The 21,969-nt window shown below is 38.9% G+C and overlaps 1 protein-coding gene across 1 annotated transcript; it reads right to left on the bottom strand.

The window, feature by feature from the left end:
• Positions 1-748: 748 nt before the first annotated feature.
• On the bottom strand, positions 749-16,985 carry RBM45 (RNA binding motif protein 45). The gene is made up of 9 exons (XM_046659410.1): positions 16,555-16,985; positions 11,114-11,236; positions 9,100-9,226; positions 6,829-6,951; positions 5,871-6,050; positions 3,291-3,420; positions 3,032-3,116; positions 2,664-2,827; positions 749-949 (listed from the first exon to the last, which is right to left on the bottom strand). Exons 1-9 carry the CDS (start codon positions 16,852-16,854, stop codon positions 757-759), a joined length of 1,425 nt encoding a protein of 474 aa, XP_046515366.1. The 5' UTR covers positions 16,855-16,985; the 3' UTR covers positions 749-756.
• Positions 16,986-21,969: the final 4,984 nt, after the last annotated feature.

The raw sequence follows: 21,969 nt of genomic DNA, 5'->3' as shown, positions 1-21,969 counted from the left end.
CCATGGAGATAGGAATTGACTGCCATAGAAAAAGAAATTTAAATTTAACTTCTGAAAACTAAAAGAAAAAGGAATTCATATGGTTATATGTATCATTATTTATTATAGACAAGAGTTTCTGGTAAATTGCCAGGGTTATTTTCTTAATAAATATATGCACCTGACAATATTTTCTGAATGTGTAGTCTGAGTGCACAAACTCACAAATTAAGTCCAGAAAAACACTAACATTTAGGTTCCAAAGGTCCAAAAAGATGTATTATTTAATACTGCTTTTTAGGTATTTCATTAACGAAATGTCAAAATATTCTTTATAAAGACTGCTATAAATTACCTCAATTTATAACTCAAGACATTAATTCTTCAAGTTAAAAATCCTTAGAAGTATTTTAATTTTAAAGTTTATGTAAGCATATAGTAGAAAGTTCAACTCTTAATATCTAACACATTCTATTCACAAACAAACAAAATACTATTTAATTTTCTAAATTGAAAGCTGATTTTATTTTATAGAAGGGCAAAAACATTCTTCCAGGAAACATCAAAAACATTTTTTTAGGTTTAAGAAGTACAAGTTTAAAAAATATATTGTAAAATTAACCCCTGAGCTGTGGTTTTATCCGCGAAGTTTTAAGCCACAGTGCTTATAATCAACACCTTCTAAATCCTAAATAGACACTCTATGTACATTCCTCTTGCTATACTAGTTAGCCAGTGCGTTTTAAAAGTCAGATTAAAAAGGGCTTACCTCAAGACTCAGTAAGTTCTTTGCCGTTTGTTAGATTCTTCTCTTGGGGAATCCGCCAGCATAACTTTAAGTCTGACTCCATTCAGGATCTTTCCATGTAAAGTAGTAATGGCATCATTAGCGCTTATTCTATCTGCATACTTGGCATACCCCACATTTTTTCCTGACACAAGGTAAACTTCGATCAGGTTACCAAAACGACTGAAACAAAGTAAAAAAACCAGCTGAAATTGATAAACACAGCTGCTCAGGTCTAAAAATTGGGGTCCATTTTGGACTCCTTTTTCACCCCTCTCCTTACATCCAATCTCCAGTTCGTGTCAATCTTCCTTCTTAAACATCTCCTCAGTCAGTTTCTCTTCATCCTAACTCAGGTCTCTCCTCATTCAGACCATCACTCTTTCTTCCTTGATTCCTCTAATACCTTCTTCAGTAGCTTCCCTGCCCTCTGGGCTCGTCCCTCTCCAATCTATCCTCTACCCTGTCTTCTGAGTGATCTTCCTGAAATACAAATATGATCTTCCTTCCTAAAATCCCTTCAGCAGCTCCTCAGGCCTCCAGGGTAAGGAGAAATTCCCTAACACAGGGCTTGCTGGCCTTTCTTGACAGGGCCCTGTCCTCACCAGCTTCAGCTCCCCTCATGGTTCCTCAAATTCCATATTCTAACCACCTCCTCTCACATTCTCCCTGGCAGGAATAACCACCCAAACTCCCAGCTTTCTTCCCAGGCTAAATGACTATTATTCTTCAGGCCTTCACTATACCTTGCTTTTCTCAAGCAGTCTTCTCAGAGTTTCTACGGGAGGTGCCCCTCCTATGTATTTCATAGCTTGAACATTCCTTTCACAACATCAGTCTTGCTAGGCTGTAACTCCTATTTACCTGTCTGTCTGCTGCATGAGATTAGCTCTAAGAGGACAAGGGCCATTACGTCTTGTTTACACAATGTCTCTTGCCCTTAGCAAAATCACTGCCTGGTACAGAGGAGAGATTCAAGAAAGAAACTAAATGAATTAGTTAAATAAAAGTCAAAATACTTGAACCACATCCCTGATATTTTGTGCAGCTCTTTAACAAGCTTCCTATCTATCTTTTTAGTTCACTAACATTGTTGTAAGGCAAACAGGAAAAAGATCAAAAAGAAAAAGTTACGGTTAAAGGAGTTATATGAAAAACAAAGAAATGAACAAGAGCCTTCTCCTTTTACACTTACATACTCTTCCCTACAATCAAGTTATTGTTTACCTAATGTAATTACAGTCATGAGTCGCTTAACAATAGGACACGTTCTGAGAAATGTGTCGTTAGGTGATTTTGCTGTTGTGGGAAGACTGTAAGAGCATCCTTACACAAACGTAGATGGTATAGCTTATACATCTAGGCTACATGGACTAATCTTATGGGACCATCATCACGTATACGGTCCATCACTGACTGAAATGTTGTTTTGCAACACGCAACTGTATATAATCCTTAAGGATCCAACAGAGTGCTAGCAAAATAGAAGATGCTTAGTAATCACTGTTCAGGTGAATTAAAATTACAAAGGAAAAGATATGTGAAAATAATTCTAGAGGACAGGTCTATATAGATCTATATTCTATCAAGAAACAAATGATTTGTCCATTCTATGCATGCAACTTTTCAACACAATACTACAGGACTTATGTCTTTCGAACAAAATAACAGGAAGTTCTGTGTAGAGACTTAGGATGTGTAAATAATAAAGAAGAGAAGGAAATGATAATATATTTTAAAAGGTGATATGAATAAGGACTTTATTAAACTACAGTACAAATCATCTCTGATAGCTGATAGCTAGGGGATATACGAAGTTTCAAGATTGTGAGTGCTTAAATTACTGGTTTAAATAAATTATATTATAAAACATAAGTTTGTGGAATACAAATCTTACCAGAATATATCCTCCAATACATCTAAAGGTAAAGGATGAGGATTAAACACGATAAAAAGTCTTTCTTTCACAGGAGTTTCAGGAGGGGCTTTTTTTTTGCATGATGGAAGTACAACATCTGTCTGGATTTGAGGCAACTGTGATCCAGAACTTCCTCCAAATTGCTGTTGAAGAGTCAGGCACAAAATGAGAAAAAGAAAAACTGCACTTTAGAGATTTTTAAGGCAAGAACTAAAGAGATGTGTATCATTGCACCTATGTGGTGTTTTACTATAGCTCTGAAAATTTGCTTACATAGGAAACAAACAAAGGCCACATTTATTTTATATGCTATGCGTATTGTGAGGGTTGAATTCTTACCTACTTACCAGAAATTGCTGCTGACTTGGGTTATTCCACACCATTGACGCAAGCTGTGCAGCTACCATCTGCGTTGCCATTTTTCTAAGGAGACTGGAGATAAGAACTAATAATTTACAGAAAACTAGAAACATTCAATCTCTTAAGAAGTCACCTGTTTCGTGTGACTTCCTCACGTGAGAGGTCAATTTTTTTCTATTTTCATCGTTTAAGTCATATCACGTACATCCAAAGGTTGGCTTTGGCCACTCCTGGAACGGTACTTACTCTGTTGCGTTACTCCCATCATCAATGAAGGAAACACCTATCCGATTTCCAGGGGGGTACTGAAATCCATGTAACTTGTATTTTGCATAAATAGCTGATGCTACATTAAAATATTGAACCACTCCATGACCTAAAACAAAGGAGAGAATATACAGGAATTAAAAAGAAAGCAGACTGAATACCTAAAGCCTGTGTTGCTACAAAAATGAAACAATATAGAAATACCCTAACATCACACAACTAGTAAATACAGAATCAAATGTGTTAGGAAACAAAGTTTTCTTACATGTGTGCAACAGCTGTGCTCCTACAAGCAAAGTATAAACCATATTATGGTGAAAACACGAACATTATATTTTAAGGAAAACGGAATCATAAGTTCTGTCCAATGAATTTAATTTTAGGATATTGGCTTTTCTCATATGACAATGAGATACCTAAAAACCAAGTAGTTTTTCTTAAATTTTGATTCTTTGAAATCTACTTTGAAATTCTAAAATTTTCCCTATCATACTGAGTAGGAAATGAAAGGAGAAGTGATATATGAAAAGAATACATAGTCATCTTGGCTAGCTGCAGTGGTAGAGAGAGGAAAAGTCATATGCATGAAAAAAAAACAAAAGGTTGCAAACAGAGGGTCTCAGATCAGAAGTCATATTTCACATTCCTTTGCAGAGCTTCCAGCTAAGGGGATAGATTTCAAATCAGGTGGGTGGGGCTGAAGGGGGGGATAATTTTATACTGGAGTCCTTATACGGAGAGCCCAGGAGCTTGTAACACAACCAAAAGACAATACAACACAATTATAATTATATATTATGTATATATTTATAATATAACCCACTTTGGGGAAAACACTGTTATAGTTTAACGTTCCTCTCTAAACCCACACATTCCAACATATTAATGTAATTAAAAGTCAGAAAGTAAACAAACATATAAAATTCATATAATTTTTGCATATATGATTCAATAGGATTCTAACTATATGGTGATACTTCCATTAATAAAAACATGTTCCAATGACACACATATTTATCAAACAAATCCAACCAGAGAAACAATACAGAAGGTAAAGGAACAAATAAATTTCAACATACCAGATAAAAGGGAAAGAAAACACAAAACAAATAGAATTATATATGAATATAACAAATGTGCTAGAAAATACAAAATGTGTGCCTTTGAGTGAGACCAAAGAATGATAGTGTAAGATTGGGTTAAGGTTGGAGATGGTCCAAAGTAGGTTCGCATGGGCAGTCTTGCTTAAAAGACCAGCACTGGGTAGGGTAATATTAAGTATGTGGGGGATCTGTGTGAAGAGTGGGGGCACTCCAGGCCTGTCAGCCCATATTACCTGACTCACTTCTCTACTTTCCCTCAACATCCTTGACACCCTAAAAGGACTAAGTCAAGCATATCTTGGAAGAAATGCCAAGTATGATTTCTCTATACCACCCCTCACCTCCAATTCTTTACAACCAACCAACCAACTGAGATTTATTGAGAGCCTATTATGTGCCAAGACTTACATTAGGTATTTTACATATATTGTTTCTAATTCTTATCTAACCCTGGCATAGACAGCATTAAGTATCTCAGTTTACAGATGAGGAAAGAGAGGCTTAGAGAAGATAAGCAATTTGCCAACATCTCAGAGATACGTGCCACCGCTGGGGTTTGCACCTAAGTCTAATGTAAAATGGAAGGAATGTCAACCTTTTTCATTATGCTACAATGATTCCATTTTTAAAAAACACCTTAAAAAATCAAAAGGCTTAAAAAAAATACAAAGACAGGGGCCGGCTCCGTGGCTGAGTGGTTAAGTTCGCGCGCTCTGCTGTGGCGGCCGAGGGTTCGGATCCTGGGCGTGGACATGGCACCGCTCATCAGGCCACACTGAGGTGGCGTCCCATATCCCATAACTAGAAGGACCTGCAACTAAGACATACAACTGTGTACAGGGGGGGTTTGGGGAAATAAAGCAGAAAAAAAAAAAAGATTGGCAACAGTTGTTAGCCCAGGTGCCAATCTTTAAAAAAAAAAAAGAATACAAAGATGGATTAAGCTAACACTAGATAATAAGTTTAATCGATTAACTAGTTAACAAGTTCAAATGGCTGATATTAGAGCCTTGCTTCTATTAAGAGTGGGACTAAGTAGAGAGAGAAGTAGGGCAATTAGATGCTTGACATGAAGGGAAGGAGTGTCATTTCGAGGGATAAAGTTCAAGAAAAAGAGATTAGGGCTGAGGAGGAAACTTTAAGGGTTTTATAACTTTGCCTAGCATTAATCAAGAGTACAGAGAAAGACTCTATTCTGAGGTATTTTTGTTGTACAACTGGAAACAGAGAATGCTCCATTGTGTGGGAATTAAAATATTTCTAAAAAATAAATGACTATAGAAGAGACATATTCCTTGGGGTTTATTTATTAAGGTATCACTGTATTTGAAAGTTTAAAGTAGAGAAAAGGAAACAAAACCATCACACAAACGGTATCTGATGTAAAAAGTGCCACTAGAGAAAAGCATTTTAATAAACTACAGTATATTTAAAAATAATATAAAGATTATTTTACCATAATTAGAATAAGGATCTCGCTGAACCTCACAATATTCCAATCCTGGTACTATATCAAAAATGCTGAAAAGCTGCTCTTCAGTGAAAGGAACTCTTGACACCACTGACAGGCGTTTGGAGATGGCTTCCTGGCCTCTGTTGTCATTCTTGTCAAAACTTGAAAAATCAGATTGTTGTTCTTCAACAATACAAAAAAAAGTAAATCTTTAAATTTCTACACATTCAAGAATTCACTTAACAATTTTAGGTCCTGGATAATAAAATGAACTGTCATTAAGTCCACTGCACTGAGCAAAGGCACTGTACTTTGTAGGATGCTCTCGGTCATCAGCACTAGCAGAAGGGACCAGTGATGAGAAAACAAACAACTCTCCCCACTCCCCTACCTCCACCACAGAAATATAAGCAGAAATGTGTAATCTACCTTCACAGGAATACGTTTTGTATGCAAAACTGCAAAATCTGCCTAGTGTTTCACCTAAAAGAAAGTTTATGCCAAATAACTTTCCCAGGCCTTACTTTCATCATTCACTTTCCCCTTTTTCTAGTTTCTACTTTTGTCATTCCTCTCCTTTCTAGCCCTAATTTTAAAGCAATAGTAGTTTAGGGATAAAATTCTAGTACTCATCCTGAGGGGACATCTGTCCCTGTCTTTCATACTTTTTGGTCAGTTGCATAGAGGCAGCAGCTCACCCAAAAAAGTGGCAGTGATGTGGTCTAATAACTAGATAATGCGTGACTAAGCATAGAAAACTATCATTGGAAATAAGTTAAACAAAATAAGTGTTAAATATTAAGGACATGAGGAGTCATGACCAACTTCTTAAAAATAAACCCCACTACATTATGACTTTTATTCACGAAATGAGATTTACAGACTGCTGATAAAAGAATATTTAAAAAAAAATCAGATTGCATATACTACTTCTACTATTAAGTATAGGCAGCCCACTTACCAAATGGAAACATATTTACTCTAGGTTCATGTCCCAAAGTCTCTTGCCTCATGTTACTATAATAATCTTGTTCTGAGGATTCAGATGCTTTATTTTTAGGTTCAGCCAAGATAGCCCTAAAACCTGAAAAAGAGAATCCATGAATTTCAAGTTTCATAGCAAATTTAACATACCTATAAATATACTGGATTGCTAGTGCTTTACTTAGCTTTATAAATATAATTGTAGAAAAAAAAGTCTACACAATGGCCCTCTCCACCAAACCTCCTTCTCTGCTTTTTGGAAGACAGCAAAGAGTAAATGAGAAACAGCAAGAATTCCAAATTATGGGTCAACGTAGACATGAAAGATCAGCTCTTCTATGCTATTGTTTCAAATCTCCCCCTGCCACAGATGACATCATCATTCATTCTCCCTGTCTCCTCAACCCCAGAATCCTATAAGCCTTCTTCACATTCAACCTGCCATCAAGATTCTTCCTGTGAAATACACTTAGAAGACTTTATCTTTCACTCAAACTTCCCTGCCTCTGTTTTTAAGTTAGATCCTCTTCAATTAACTACAACAACCCTTCAACTGGTCTCTTTGCCTCTGGATCAAAGGTTTTAATTAGGAGCCCAAGGAAGAGCTTCAAAAGGTAAGAAGGCTCCACAAACCCTCTAAAACTTTAAACAAAATGTTTATGCATATGTGCATAGGGGCATATTTCAAGGGAGACGTTTCATAGCTTTCATCGTATTATTCAGTGGCTCCCAAAAGAATACAACTAGCCACTTTGAATTCATTCTCTGGAAATGCATCCTTGATACTGTGGTTAGACCAACAGACAGTTGGTCCTGAAACAGTTTTTATTTCTTTTCTCCTTTTAAAACAATCTATGAGGGAATCCTAACATAGACTAAGCTGGAACTCTTCATAAGCTCCCATATATGGTTCCAACGTACCTAGTCAACTTTGTCTCGTAATTTCTCAACAGGAATATTATGCTTTCCTCAGACTGTCGCCTTCACAGTATTAAGCAAAGACATGGTTATTCGTAGCTCTGTGTCTCTGCTAACACTGCTGTCACCTTCTGTCCTGCCTGCTCTACACCACATGCAAAGCCTACCTCCAGATGCATTCCCATGCTCATTTGGAGCACTTGTTTTTCACCATTGATAGACTATACCACACACTTTTGAAAATTTTCTCATTTGGAAAATTTTTACTGAGTCTACTATAAACTGCACTATCTTTGACAGAGAGCTCAAGAAATCTTTTTGAGGACCTATTACTCTACTAGGTACTTGGGCGACAAAAACAGACAAATAAGACATACTCCTTGCTTTCAAAGAGCCTTAAAAAAAATCCTCTATTATTTTCTGGCTATTTTTTGCCTATTAGATCTTGGCTACCCAATATAGCTATAAATTCCTTAAATGCTGGGGCTGCTATAAGTTCCATTTGTATCCCTTTACTTAACATATTGATAAGTACACCACAGCTACTCAATTAATACTGACTGAGAAATTGAGAAGGATCTGAGAGTAAATTTGGGTGTATACCTTAGAGATATCTAAGAATTCTACTGATTAACCATAATTCTTTCTAGTATATAGATTTTTATAATATCCTGAAACCCACTAACTTAATTATTCCCATCTCATCTCTAACGGTCAATATAAATAGAAGCATGACAACAAAGAATATTTTCCCTGGCTTCTTTAAAATTCCTATTCTTCATTATGTATACCAGCAACAGCAGAAGAACCAATTAACGTTACTCTAGTTGAAATTAACCCAACGTCTATTTACTTACCTATGTTAGTGAACCTTATAAATCCTATGTTTATTAGTGTACTCAATTTTATTTAGGGTTTAGGTCAAATATGAACAAATATTACAGAAAATTTGAGTTTTTTTAATATAAAGAATATTTAAAAGAAAAAAAAACCCGTGAAAACGTATGTCAACTTTTTAATATGTAAAACTCTAAATTACTTTAAAAAACCCAAAAACCTATAGAAATAATAACCAAAATATGGCCACAGCATTTTCATTTATGAAGTTAATGCAGTTGCTCATATTTCTCTTCAAGATAATGCCTCAATGAAACCTCAATCACGGCCCCAAAATAATTTTCATCCTCGGACTATATATATTTAAACTCTCATTGCTAAGAGTAAATTAGCACGTATGGTTATTACCGAAAACCAAGATTAGATTCAGTTATTTAGAATAATTAGAATTTTTTAAAAAGTCTTTAACAAAGTTAAATGAACACATCCTTACTTCGATCACAATTTTCTATTGCTTGGGCAGCTTGTGATGGTTTTAAGTATCGAACATAGCCCAAACCTTTACTTTCTCCAGTGACTTTATTCTTAATAATGCTGCAATACTCGATATCTCCATACACCTATGAGAGTTAAAAGAAATGATCTTAGAGGAGTCAAAATTAATAATTGAACAGACTATTTCAGAACTAACCTAAAATTTGTTTATTTGTGCTTCTTGCTCGCAAAAAAGAAATTAGAAACAGACTTCACAGCCATTTTTAATAATGGAATCAAAATGTCACAAACTAACGAGGCACTACAAAAACAACCATAATAATGATATAACCAAATAATAATGTAACTAAAATAATGATCATTTTTATCTACTGAGCATTTGCTTTACATATATTATCTTTTTGTTACAACAATCCTTCAAGGATATATATATATATATATTATACTGTGTATTTCACAGAAAAGAAGCTGGGCCCTAAAGAAATCAAATAATTTGTCAAAGTCATGGAGAGACAGTAAGAATTTGTGAATGGTCTGGAAAGCTCAACATTTTGCTAAGTAGTGGTTAAGAGCAGAGGCTCTGGAATTGAACCTTCTAGATTCAAATCTTGGCTCAGCCACTTATTAACTGGGCAGTTTAGTTATCCTGTGTGCCTGTCTCCTTATCTGTGAAATGGGGCTACTAGTTGTACCTACCTCATGGGGTTGTTTTAAGGGTTAAACGAACTAATATACCTTAAGTGCTCACAGAGGGTCTGAGACATACTAAACACTCAGTAAATGTTAGCTATAATTATTTGTCTGTCTCCTAAAAGGAGCAGAAGTGAATGTGCATTCTTTTGAAGGAGAGCCTCTCAAAGTATATCTCTAAAACACACTGGTTCACTCACAAAGTTAATACTCTGTGAGAAATACGTGATGAATATTTGCTTTTAATGTTGGAAGAATTATGGGATGTAAATTCTCAGTATTTATAATTTATGTTACAAAATTCTCATGTAACCCATTAGCAACTTAATTACTACGTATTTAGATAAAAATGTCCTATTTGTTCATTCAGAAAAAGAAAAATTTATAAATACAGAAGGTAAAAACTTTTTCTTATTATTGGAGAAAGTAAGGAATATATATTTTTGGTATTTGTTATTCTTCAAGTATTTAATTCAACTCTCAATTGAGGTAGGACAGAGGGAGCTTGAAAATTACTTTTTACTATTTGTTTCTTTTCTTTCCTGCTTGCTGCTTATCTGATTCATACTACTGGGAAGATTAGTAGGAAAAGGATGAAAAATTACAACTCAAAACAATTTAAAAATTGCTTTTTAAAAATTTTGTGAAAGTATATCACTACATATAAAAGTCAATGGCTAAAAAGAGATTTAAAATTGTCTCCAAATTTCATTGACTATAAGCTTACTATAGTTCAGAGCTGCAGTTAGTTTTTTCCTTAAATAGAACTCCTTCAGAGGCCTAATATGAGGACAAAAATCCTATGAAGGATAAGCCTTTCTGTGAATAAGCACAACATCAACATGCCATAGGCTTGTAACAAATGCTGGATAACACAGTCCACACCCTCAGGCTTGCCTGATTCATCTCTACATGAGAGGCAATAGAGAGGAGTGGTAAAAAGGTGCTTTGAAATTTTAAGGACCAAAAGCAGGCTCTGCATTTAGACAGCCTGGGTTTAAATATTGGCTCCATCACCCACTAGGTATGTGACATTACTCAAAACTCTGAGCTATATACGTCATTTTTCTGAATCTGTATTTTCATTATATGGGGGGGGGAAACACCATCATTAATATTTTCCAGTTTTTACATATTCTTTAAAAAGTTAATTTATTCTAGGTTTAATATTTAAAAACTAGAAATAGATGACTTAAAAATAGTTATTTAATTCTCCACCACCAATCTAATGATCTAACTCAAAGAACACAAGATTTAGTAACTATACAAATGACAGGATTATAAGTTATCACAGATGCTAGTTGATTGGAAAATGTAAGTACCTTAAATTTTTCCCGCAGATCTTCTTCCGTGTAGGACTTTGGTATCATAACAAATATTCTTGTAAGTTCTTCATCTTCAACATCTCGGTGACTTCCAGATGATCTGGACTGAGCAATGAAAACCTAAGAAACAAGCAAAACCCCAAAAATAATGTGAAAAAGTCAACTGTTTTCCTATTCCTTAAGTATTTACTTCCTTATTAGAATGAGATTCGTATTAGGTTAAATGCAATACAATAGGGTCCCATCAAAAAGTTTTTTTAAGCAACCTTTATTGCAGTGACTTTTTATATGAGGGTATACCAACCTCTGTGGTGAGTTTTTTCCAAATGTATTTTTACTTTTGCATTTTTGTTTACCAAGAGCAACAGCCAGTGCACCGAAAAAGAATGTGTACTCTGCAGTTGTTGGGTAGAATATTCAATAAATGTCAATTATATAGCTGATTAGTAGTATTATTAAAACGTTACATATCTTTACTGATTTTGTCTACTTGTTCTATCAGATACTAAGAGAGGAGTGTAACAATCTGATTGTGAATTTATCTTTTTCCTTTGAGTTCCACAAATAACACTTCATGTATTTTAAGCTCTATTATCGGCTGCATAAACATTGTTATGTACCTTTTTTTTTTTTTTTTTGCTGAGGAAGATTAGCCCTGAGCTAACATCTGTGCCAATCTTCCTCTATTTTATATGTGGGTCACTGCCACAGCATGGCTGATGAGTGGTCTAGGTCTGTGCCCGAGATCTGAACCTGTGGACCCAGGCCACCAAAGTGGAGCGCACCAAAGCCAACCACTAGGCCACGGGGCCAGCCTGTTACATATTTTTTGACTGATATTTTTATTCTTATGAAATTACCCTATCTCTATTAATACTCCTCATGTTTAAGACCATTTTGTCTGATACCACACGAGTTTTTCCTATCCATTTACTTTCAACTACTTTGTCTCTTTATGCTTAAAGCATGTCTCTTGTAAAGAGTGTTTAGTTTGGTCTTTTGGTTTTTTAAAATCCTGACACTCTCCATCTTTTCATTGGAGTGTTTAGTCCATATACGTTTAAAGTAATTAATGATACAGTTAGGTTTAAGTCTAGACGGTCATATTTTTCATTGTTTTCTTTCTAATATTAATCTTTTAAAAAAGGTAACGTAACCATATTCTGGATGATCTCAGTGAGCAGTCACAGGATTTATGTGAGCAAGAGAACACAAAGGATGACTGGAGGCTCTATTTTCCTACTATTAGCAATTTTCATTGAAACATCATCTGTGACATTAGATTATTACTTGGAATTTAATTTGTAATATTCTTTTTAGTTAATTTGCAAAATTGTTTTGGTTATATATTATTCCAGAAGAATGTTTAAATCTCTAACTAGGATTATGGATTTGTTTACAGAATTCTAAGCACAAGAATTTTAATGGCTAGTTTTATTTTTTTATAACTTGAAGAAATGTAATAAAATTAATATAAATCATCACACAGGGTCCTTGAGGGTTTTTTCCTTCTTCTTCTTTCTTTCTTTTTTTTTATATGATGAGTGAAAGCTGTTATGTCCTCTGTAGGTACTGTGCATCATCTGGATCTCAGGTCCCTGCCACTCTCTCTAGCAGTGTGTATCTGATTTTTTCCCTTCTGGCTGACTTTATATATATATGTATTTTTGGGGGAAGATTAGCCCTGAGCTAACATCTGCTGCCAATCCTCCTCTTTCTGCTGAGGAAGACTGGCCCTGAGCTAACATCTGTGCCCATCTTCCTCTACTTTTATACGTGGGATGCCTGCCACAGCATGGCTTGCCAAGCGGTGCCATGTCCGCACCTGGGATCCAAACCGGTGAACCCTAGGCTGCCAAAGCGGAACGTGCACACTTAACCGCTGTGCCACCGGGCCGGTCCCTCTTTATTTATTTTTAAAGACTGGCACTTGTGCTAACCATCTGTTGCCAATATTTTCTTTGTTTTTCTTCTCCCCAAAGCCCCCCAGTAGATAGTTGTATATTCTAGTTGTTGGTCCTTGCAGTTCTGCTATGTGGGATGCCACCTCAGCATGGCCTGATGAGCAGTGCTAGGTCTGTACCCAGGATCCAAAGCAGTGAAACCTTGGGCTGCTGAAGCAGAGCATGTGAACTTAACCACTTGGCCACGGGGCCAGCCTCTCTTCTTCTTTTTTAAAGGGGGGCTGTATACCATTCAAGAATGAGAAAATCTGGATCTATGGAATTCCAGAGTAGGAGGCAGCAACCAAAAGACACAGAACTTCTAAAGCCATGGGATTTTAGAAATATTGAAAAAAAAGGTCGTTACGTTTGCTTGGAAAACAGCTTGGAAAACCCCACCCCCACAGCCCAAAGATTCTTCCCCAAGGTGTAGGACCTTGCTTATAAGATACAGCTGGTGACATATCCCTCGATAGAGTCTATTTCTGGTTATCCCTTCAATAAACCTACATTCTCTGCCAAGCACTATATGAGCTAATAGTAATAGCGTATCGAGTAACACAGAAATGGTCCACTACAAAGTTAGTCCAGGGGCCAGCCCAATGGCATAGTGGTTAAGTTTGCACACTCTGCTTCGGTGGCCTGGGGTTTGCCACTTCAGATCCCGGGTGTAGACCTAAGCACCACTTATCAAGTCATGCTGTGGCAGGCGTCCCACATATAAAGTAGAAGAAGATGGGCCTGCATGTTAGCTCAGGGCCAATCTTCCTCAGCAAAAAGAGGAGGATTGGCAGTGGATGTTAGCTCAGGGTTAATGTTCCTCAAAAAAAAAAAAAAATAAAGTTAGTCTAGTGGATGTATCAGTAATGAACGGTCAATAGGGAAGTACAAATATGGAGCCTTTAAGTATATGGGAAGACACCAGGGGAAAAAAGAGTCTCAAGTAAGATTTGAGATTGCAGGTGCCATCAGATCACAAATTTCTAAATTTTAGAAAACGGAACATTTCAAACTTCTGATAAAGGAGACAGTATCTAAGTAGAACAGATGTATAATAATTAACCACCTAACAGGTGATTTCTCCTGAGATTTTATGCTCACAGACTACGGGCTCTAAATAAGAGGCAGTCTTACAAAACTAAAAACCAAGATTTTTCTCTTCTGGTTTCCACGTTTACTCCTTACCTCCAGATAATGTAGCTGGTCAGAATGACTCCTACTTGAAAAATCTTTTCTGGCTGTAGGCCTGGTGCTATAATTTTCTTATTTGTTTTAAGGATCCCTTGGAACTTTGCAAAAGCAAAGTACATGAGAAAAACTGAAACTGAATTAACTTAGAAATACTGAAAAAAAACATATTCCAGTGGAAGACAGCCCAAACTGAAGCTGATGAAGAATGAACTTAGACTGTCTAACTAGGCACTGTAGTGCAACAACCTCTGGCTGAAGCTGAGTGGAGAAAAAGAGAATTTAAACTTTAATAAGAAATAATTTAATTTCTCTGTGGCTACAAGAGAGGGTACCTTTCAGTGTCGGGACTTTTATTTCTCTTGTAGGAATTTAATCAGGGAAAGGGGGGCCTATAAGTTTTAAATTTAGGGCATATTTTTGGGTTGCCTACAAGATCTCTGTGGTTATATTAAACTCGAAGTATAAAAACTGTCTCTGCTAAGATCGTAACTGCAAAGAGATAATTATCAATCTGGTCAAGAGTCAGCAAACTATAGTTTCCTGCTTTTCTAGAGCCTATGATTTAAGAATTGTTTTTACATTTTTAAAGGGCTATTAAAAACAAAAAATATGGGGGCTAGCCCGGTGGCGCAGTGGTTAAGTTCACACATTCCACTTCGGTGACCACACCAGTGGTTCACCAGTTCAGATCCTGGGTGCTGACCTACTCACCACTTGACAGGCCATCCTGTGGCAGGCGTCCCACATATAAAGTGGAGGAAGATGGGCACAGATGTTAGCTTAGGGCCAGTCTTCCTCAGCAAAAAGAGGAGGATTGGTGGCAGATATTAGCTCAGGGTTAATCTTCCTCAAAAAGAGAAAAAAGAGCAAAAAAGAAAAAAAACCCCAAAAATATGTGACAGAGACCCTATGTGGCTCACAAAGCCTAAAATATTTACTATCTGGCCCTTTACAGAAAAAGTTTGCCAACCCCTGATCTAGTATATGCTGTGGCCTTCTAAGTAATTTGACTGATGATCTGTTCGGACCCATTTCAGAGGGCTGGGGAGGTGGGAGCAGCGGGAGTGTCTACTGCCTTCTGTGTTGGTATATTCCCAGGCTCCTTCTCTTTTGTGAATGGAGGTACAGGGAGGACCTCCAGAGACTGAAATATCTGAGTCTTGCACTTACACCAGTCCACATTAATAATGTTCTTCTCAGTTTTCTGTAGTAAATGGGAAAAAATGAAAAAAAAAGTTGAGGGAAGAGAGAATTTTGTGGAAAGCTCCAACAGAATTACATATACAGCAACTTTTCTACAGGACAGTGAAGACTACAATTTGTGCAACTGCCAGATTCTCAGGAATGGGTTCTGAATTGAGTCCACAGCAAGTAAGGAATGACATCTTGACTGCTATTGACAAACAATGATATGCTGAGGGCTTACCTGTGCCAGGCACTGTGCTCAAAGCATAGAGTAAATCAAATCACCTCGAAATCACCCTTCCTGCCATGTGTCAGTTACCTTAATTTTACAGACAAGTGAGTGCAGAAACTTAAAAATACCGCCAGGGTGAACTAAGAGTACACAAAGAAGCATTTAATAACAACATAACTACATTACCATCACAATGATTTGGCTCTTCTTAAAGCAGTTTACTTTGGTCTGCTTTCAAAGAAAAGTGGCAGTAACAAAACATGCTATTAATACCTTCACAAAGAGGCCTTATTTTAAAAACCACAGAAGTACAATATACAATAGTAGCAGTTTTAATCACATGCAGCTAAATACTATATACACGCATACTTCTGTCTGGGACTGGGAAAATGCCCAACACCAGAGGGCCAGAGCTTAATGTACTTTTATCAAGTTGCTAAAGCCCCGGACCTGCCTGAGGAAAGCCGAGTCATCTGTTTTGATACATCGTAATCCGGGGGTGTGAGAGAGGAGGGCCAGAGAAGTCCTCCACGCAAGCCAGGGCCAGAGCCAGGCCGCGGAATCCCGAGGTCCGGATTCGTGACAGCGAGAGCGGGGAGGCCCAGCCACTGCAGCTCTGCAGCCCGAGTCGCCGCAGCTGCCCGGTCCGACCCGGGGGCGGATGTAGCGCCCGCATCCCGCAAACCCCGCACCGGGGCGCAGCCTCGCGGGCTGGGGCCCTGAGGAAGCCTCTCTCCATGCCATCCTCCCCTAGGAATGCCAGGTGCTGCCGGCCCGCTCCCGGGAGCGGACGTACTACCCCTACCCTACCCTGACACAGCTTCGGGGGAAGGGGACCCATCCCTCCCCGACACCGCCCCCGCGGGCACCCCGACCGGCACCCGCACCTTGATGGGTTTGGTGTCGTTAGGGCTGAGGCACTGGCCGTGCATCTCCTCCATGGCCCTGCAGGCCTGCGAGCTGCGAGCGAACTTGACAAAGGCGATGCCCTTGGACTCCTTCGTGTGTTTGTCCCGCACCACCCAGATGTCCTGGATCTCCCCGAAGGGCGAGAAGCGTTCCCTCAGCACCGACTCCGGCGTGTATTTGCTGATCACCAGGAAGATGCGGCTGTTGGGCGGCTCGTCCAGGCTGTCCACGCCCGGGCGGAAGCCTCCGCCGCTCGCGCAGCTGCCTGCCTCGTCCATGGCGCTCCACCCCGGCGCGGGAGCCGGGCCCGGGTCTCCTTCCGTCCTCCTCGCTTCCGCCGTGCCCGCCACTGCAGCTGTCGCACGCTCAGCCGTTGCGGGTCCGGCGCTCCGCTTCCGGAAGACGGAAGAGTGTGGCGGCCGCTGCTGTCCGGCCGCAGCGTGCCGGCTTCCGGGGAGCGGCCTGCAGCGCCCCCCAGCGGCCCGGGGGAGCCTGACCCCGCGCAGGCCTCCAATCCCAGACGTCAGGGATGCCGTCGTCCTTCCCACCGTCAGAAGAGCCCCGTCTGGTGCACAGACTTTCCCAACGATGGCCTTACCCCACCCCCACAGCCCAAAGATTATTCCCCAAAACTTGCCATTTTGGTCATAAGCTTAATAGAAGACCACTGTAGGAGAGAGTTAAAACTATATAGCCTTGGAAGGAATCTTTGAGGTAATCCAATTCCAGCCTCATCTGTTGAGATGTGGAAATTGAGACCCATGGAATAGCCAAAGGTAATAGAGAAACAAGTAACAGAGCCAAAACCAAAACCAGCTTCGAATGCTGATTTACTCTACTCCCGAAAGCACGTCTGGGGGCTGGAGAGCTGAAATGGTGGCTTGCTCAGCCGTGGAACTAGGAGAAATTGTAAGGTGCAAGCAAAGTGGGAAATCTGTACTGACTTCCAAGGCTTCTTCATAAGCCTTAGAGGAAAGGCCAGCAGAAAACTAGCAGAAATCCAGAAACAAGGCCTGGATTTAGCAATGGCATTGAAATGAAATGAAAGGCGATGCCCTTGGACTCCGTGTGTTTGTCCCGCACCACCCAGATGTCCTGGATCTCCCCGAAGGGCGAGAAGCGTTCCCTCAGCACCGACTCCGGCGTGTATTTGCTGATCACCAGGAAGATGTGGCTGTTGGGCGGCAAACCAGAAAGTGGTCCAAGAGCAGAGCTCCTTAAACGTTCAAGGCCAGGCTGCTAAGACCTGTGTTGCTATGAAATCAAACAGATAAATATTATTTATCGTGTGCCAACTATGTGCCAGGCTCTGTGCAAGGAGCTAGACATACCATGGGGAACAGGAAGGACATGATCCCTGCCCTCAGACAGCTTTTGTTCTGTTGTGGCAATCTTACATATAAATACATAACGCAAAGTAGTGTCAGATTGTGTTAAACAGTATTGCCACTGAATTCTATGAGCTTGGACAAGTTACTTCATATTTCCAACTTCAGTTTCCTCAACTGTAAAGTAGAAATAATATTACCTACTAAATGGTGTACTCGTCAAGCTTAACTAATTAATCCATCCATTTATCTAAGCAACAAATGTTTTCGACTGTTTACTATGTGTTGGGCACTGTACTATATTCAATTGATATAGTATTAAACAATATGGTTACTCTCCTTCCCTCATGAAGTTAGTAGTTTGGTCTTGTCTGGTTAGGATTGTGTGAGATAATCTATATGGAGCTAATAGCTTAGAGATCATATGAGATAATATGTGTAGAATGGCACAGTAGAGATTAACTTTCTTGCTCTCTTTGACTATGGTGTCCACTCTGTCACTATTGATGTTGTATAGTTGTATGATGGCAGCTGAGAGTTAGAGATTCTGGGTTTTTACCTTGACTTTAGCACAAAGTTGTGACAATTTCCCCTTGCATTATATTCCACATCTGTAAAATGAGGGCTCTGTTCACCCTGGAGCTTAGCAAGTCAAGGAAGAATTTTATCTTAACTTTCCAGTTCTCTTTACCTTATCCAGGCCAATCAAGATGAATGAAAATAATGTGGTAATGTAACAATTTTATTGATGTGAGGAAGTGCAAAGATAGTAGCAATACTACTTGCACCCTAGTGCCATCTAGTGGAAAATGTGCAATTTTCTTAAACTGCACTGACTGGGCAATTTCTATTTGTAAAACATTACTACTGACTTGGTATCCTGAAAATTTTAGGCTGATATTCAGAGCTGTTACTTTTGTTTTTTTTCTTAGAGAAGGGGTACAAGATTGCATAAAACAAAACCAGGAACATAAATGTTTCGAAATGCTAGGAAAGCAAAATTTCCTTACTACTCAATCATGTGAAATACAACATATTCAAGGAAAATAAGAAACTTACTTATAAATTACTAAAATACAGTAAGTATATTTTTATTCATATGACATCTATTTATTTTAAACAGCTTTTTGAGATCTAATTCATATGTCGTACAATTTATCCATTTAAAGTGTTAAGTTAAATGGTTTTTAGTATGTTCACAGCATTGGATAACCATTGCTACAATCAATTTTAGAACATTTTCGTCAATAATGACAGATTTGTCATATTTCAAATCATATAATATCATATGTGAACATGAATCACATATAACTAAAACAGCTGAAAATTCTGAAGTTTGAGAGAATGATTATTCATTTGTCTTATATTACAGAAAAGATGTTCTGGGCATTTGAAGATTAAAATTTTTCAAGGTCTTTAAAACATGTAGCCTATAATGCACAATTATTAGAGTGATAAACACGTATTTATTTCACATGAAATTCAGATTTCCTTTGAAATTTTTTCTTCCAAAATTCTTATGAATTTCTTTTTAAAAAATAAGAGATGATATTGTGACTTAGTTTTGAAATGCAAGAAGAAGTTAGTAAATTCTTGTTTGTTTTCCAGAAAGTCTTGAATTATGATGTAATTACAATAAGGCTTACTGGTCATTGATATTAGTCTTCATACATTATGTTTAATTAAGTAAAAACGTTTTGCCCTATTTGCAAATTTTTAATAGATTTTACCACTGATATTTATTAGTGATCAATTATTACCTTTCATATTGTTCTGTAGGAATATGATCCAGAGTCTCCATTTTTCCCATCTGTAAGGCTACTGGCTACTGATAATGTATGCAAGCAACTAGCCTGGCCTGTGGTAGGCACTCAAGAAATGATAGTCTCCTTTTACTTGAGTTTGCATGTCTTCATTTGAGTTTGAGAATAATATTTAACTCCTGACTTCTTTCTCCCAGTAGACCTGGTCCTTTTGATTCAATTTGATGACGTACATCTTTTAAATATGTAGATCACAGGACAGAAGTCACAGGTATCAGTTAGAATAGTTTCATCCAACCATTGGGTAATTGTGGTTATTTAAATTAAAATAAAATTAATGAAAATTAACAATAAGGAACATTATTAAAAATTCAGTTAGTCGCATAGCCAAATTTCAAGTGCTTAAAAGCTACTTGCAGCTAGTAGGCAGCCCTCATGAAGAACATTTCCAACATGGCAGAAAGGTTTATTGGACAGCGCTTTAGAGAACAAGAATATCGGGTAAACCTCCCACTTACCTAATTCATAGAATTTTCACGATCATTTTCCCAAGTACCTTGATTGTTGAGCAATTTAAAAAATTATCTTAATCTTCCTATTTCTCTGTCACAGCCCTACCACTCACGTCTCAGTGAGTAATTATGTGACCACAGGTAGGCTCCTTTCCCTTCCCATGTTTTCGTAAACACAGCTTCAACTTTCTCACTTGTCTGCCTTTGGGGTACCCTCATCTCCTTGTACCTTTCTCAGTCCTTCCCTCCATATCTCCCTCCCTTGCCCCTTCAGAACTCATTCTCTCTCCGTTTCTATCCATACTCCATTCTGCTCTTTTGGCAGTTAGCAAGCAGCTTTGCAACCTTGCTGTCAGCTCTGGCATTATTGTATTTTTATGTAGCTCATTTATAATGATTTAAGTTTTAATATATTTAAATCTTGCTCTAGCTGGATTGTAACTCATAGAAAATCGGGGCTCCGGTTTGGTGTTTGTATTTCCAAGTTGCTTGTCACAGTGCCCTGCCCATAGCGACTCTCGTTTTATTCTTTTGTTGACGTGATTTCATTCTTGTGATCAAATGCTAATGGACCATTCATAAATGTCGAGTTCCTATTTCAAGCAAGAACTGGTACATACTGTAAATATACATAGATAATTGAACTCTTTGGTTAGGTAGAAGTTAAACAAACGAAAAAAGCGCCAGGCTTGGGACTGTTGCGCTCGAAAGACATTCATTCACTTTGCCAAATTTAGACAGTCAGCGACAGCACAGCAGGCTCAAGGCTTTAAGGCCCCGCGAGAGTTGCGATCCCACGGGATCTGGGGGCCAATCAGTAGCGCGGATGGAGCCCGGCCTGCTGTTGTCCCCCGTGCACCGCAAGCACATGTCTGGTAGGACCTCAGTGCCGGTATTTGAGGCTCTGCTGCGGAATTGCCAGCCTCGAGTTTGGGGCGCAGGCTCTGCCCGGCAGCAGCCCCGGTGACTGCCAAGGGTTACCCTGGGAGGCAGAGGGCAGAGCCGCTGGCCCAGAGGTAGGTGTGAGACTGGCTGTGAGGGAGCGGGCCAGGCACTGATTATGAGCCAATGCAGTTTGGGCCTGAGTCCACCCAGAGAGGTGTATCCAGCCATCCTGCTCCCTGCTCGTCAGAGGCTTGCCCTAGCACCGGCCTGGTGGGCCCCAGGTGTCCTTAAGTGCAACAGAAGACTTTTCTAGCGAGGGGCCTCTGCAGCCTTTCTGAATTCTGGGTGGGACCGATTTTGAGTAGAGCCTTCCGCCCACGGTTGGCAGAAGTCGACTCAAAATGGAGGTGGTGGCATGGAAGAGCCCAGATTGGGTGTTTGGAAAGGTGGATCGTTATTCCTGTTCGGAGGTTCAGTGACAGCTGATTACAAGGGAGAGAGGCCGTAGACGCCTGAGTGTGTGTGTGTATGTGTGGGGGACGGCAGGGGCGGGGATCACAGACGTGAAGCGATTTACCCAGGATCCCACCTTTGTGATGCATCCCACTTTAGTACTTTTTCCACTACAACACGCAGAATCCCACTTAATCATTTTGAGTCTTTGTAGCATTCACCCTTAAAATATTCTAGTGAGCTTACCCTCTTTCATCACTTCAATTTTGTGGGTTTTGTAAATTTTGAAAGCTTTATTGGTGCCTTGATTGTTCTTAACACATTCATCTTTTTACGGTTAAAGTGAGAAATGGCAATGGTATGTACCAGTAGCAGAAAGTGTTTCACTTCCTCCTCTTTAATCACTCTCGCTCAGTTAAGCATGCGCAGTGTGTCAGACCTGGTGTTCAACC

The sequence above is a fragment of the Equus quagga genome, chromosome 4 (genome assembly GCF_021613505.1).
Source record: "Equus quagga isolate Etosha38 chromosome 4, UCLA_HA_Equagga_1.0, whole genome shotgun sequence".
NCBI lineage: Eukaryota > Metazoa > Chordata > Mammalia > Perissodactyla > Equidae > Equus > Equus quagga.
This window is presented reverse-complemented; position numbering and strand designations above follow the sequence as displayed.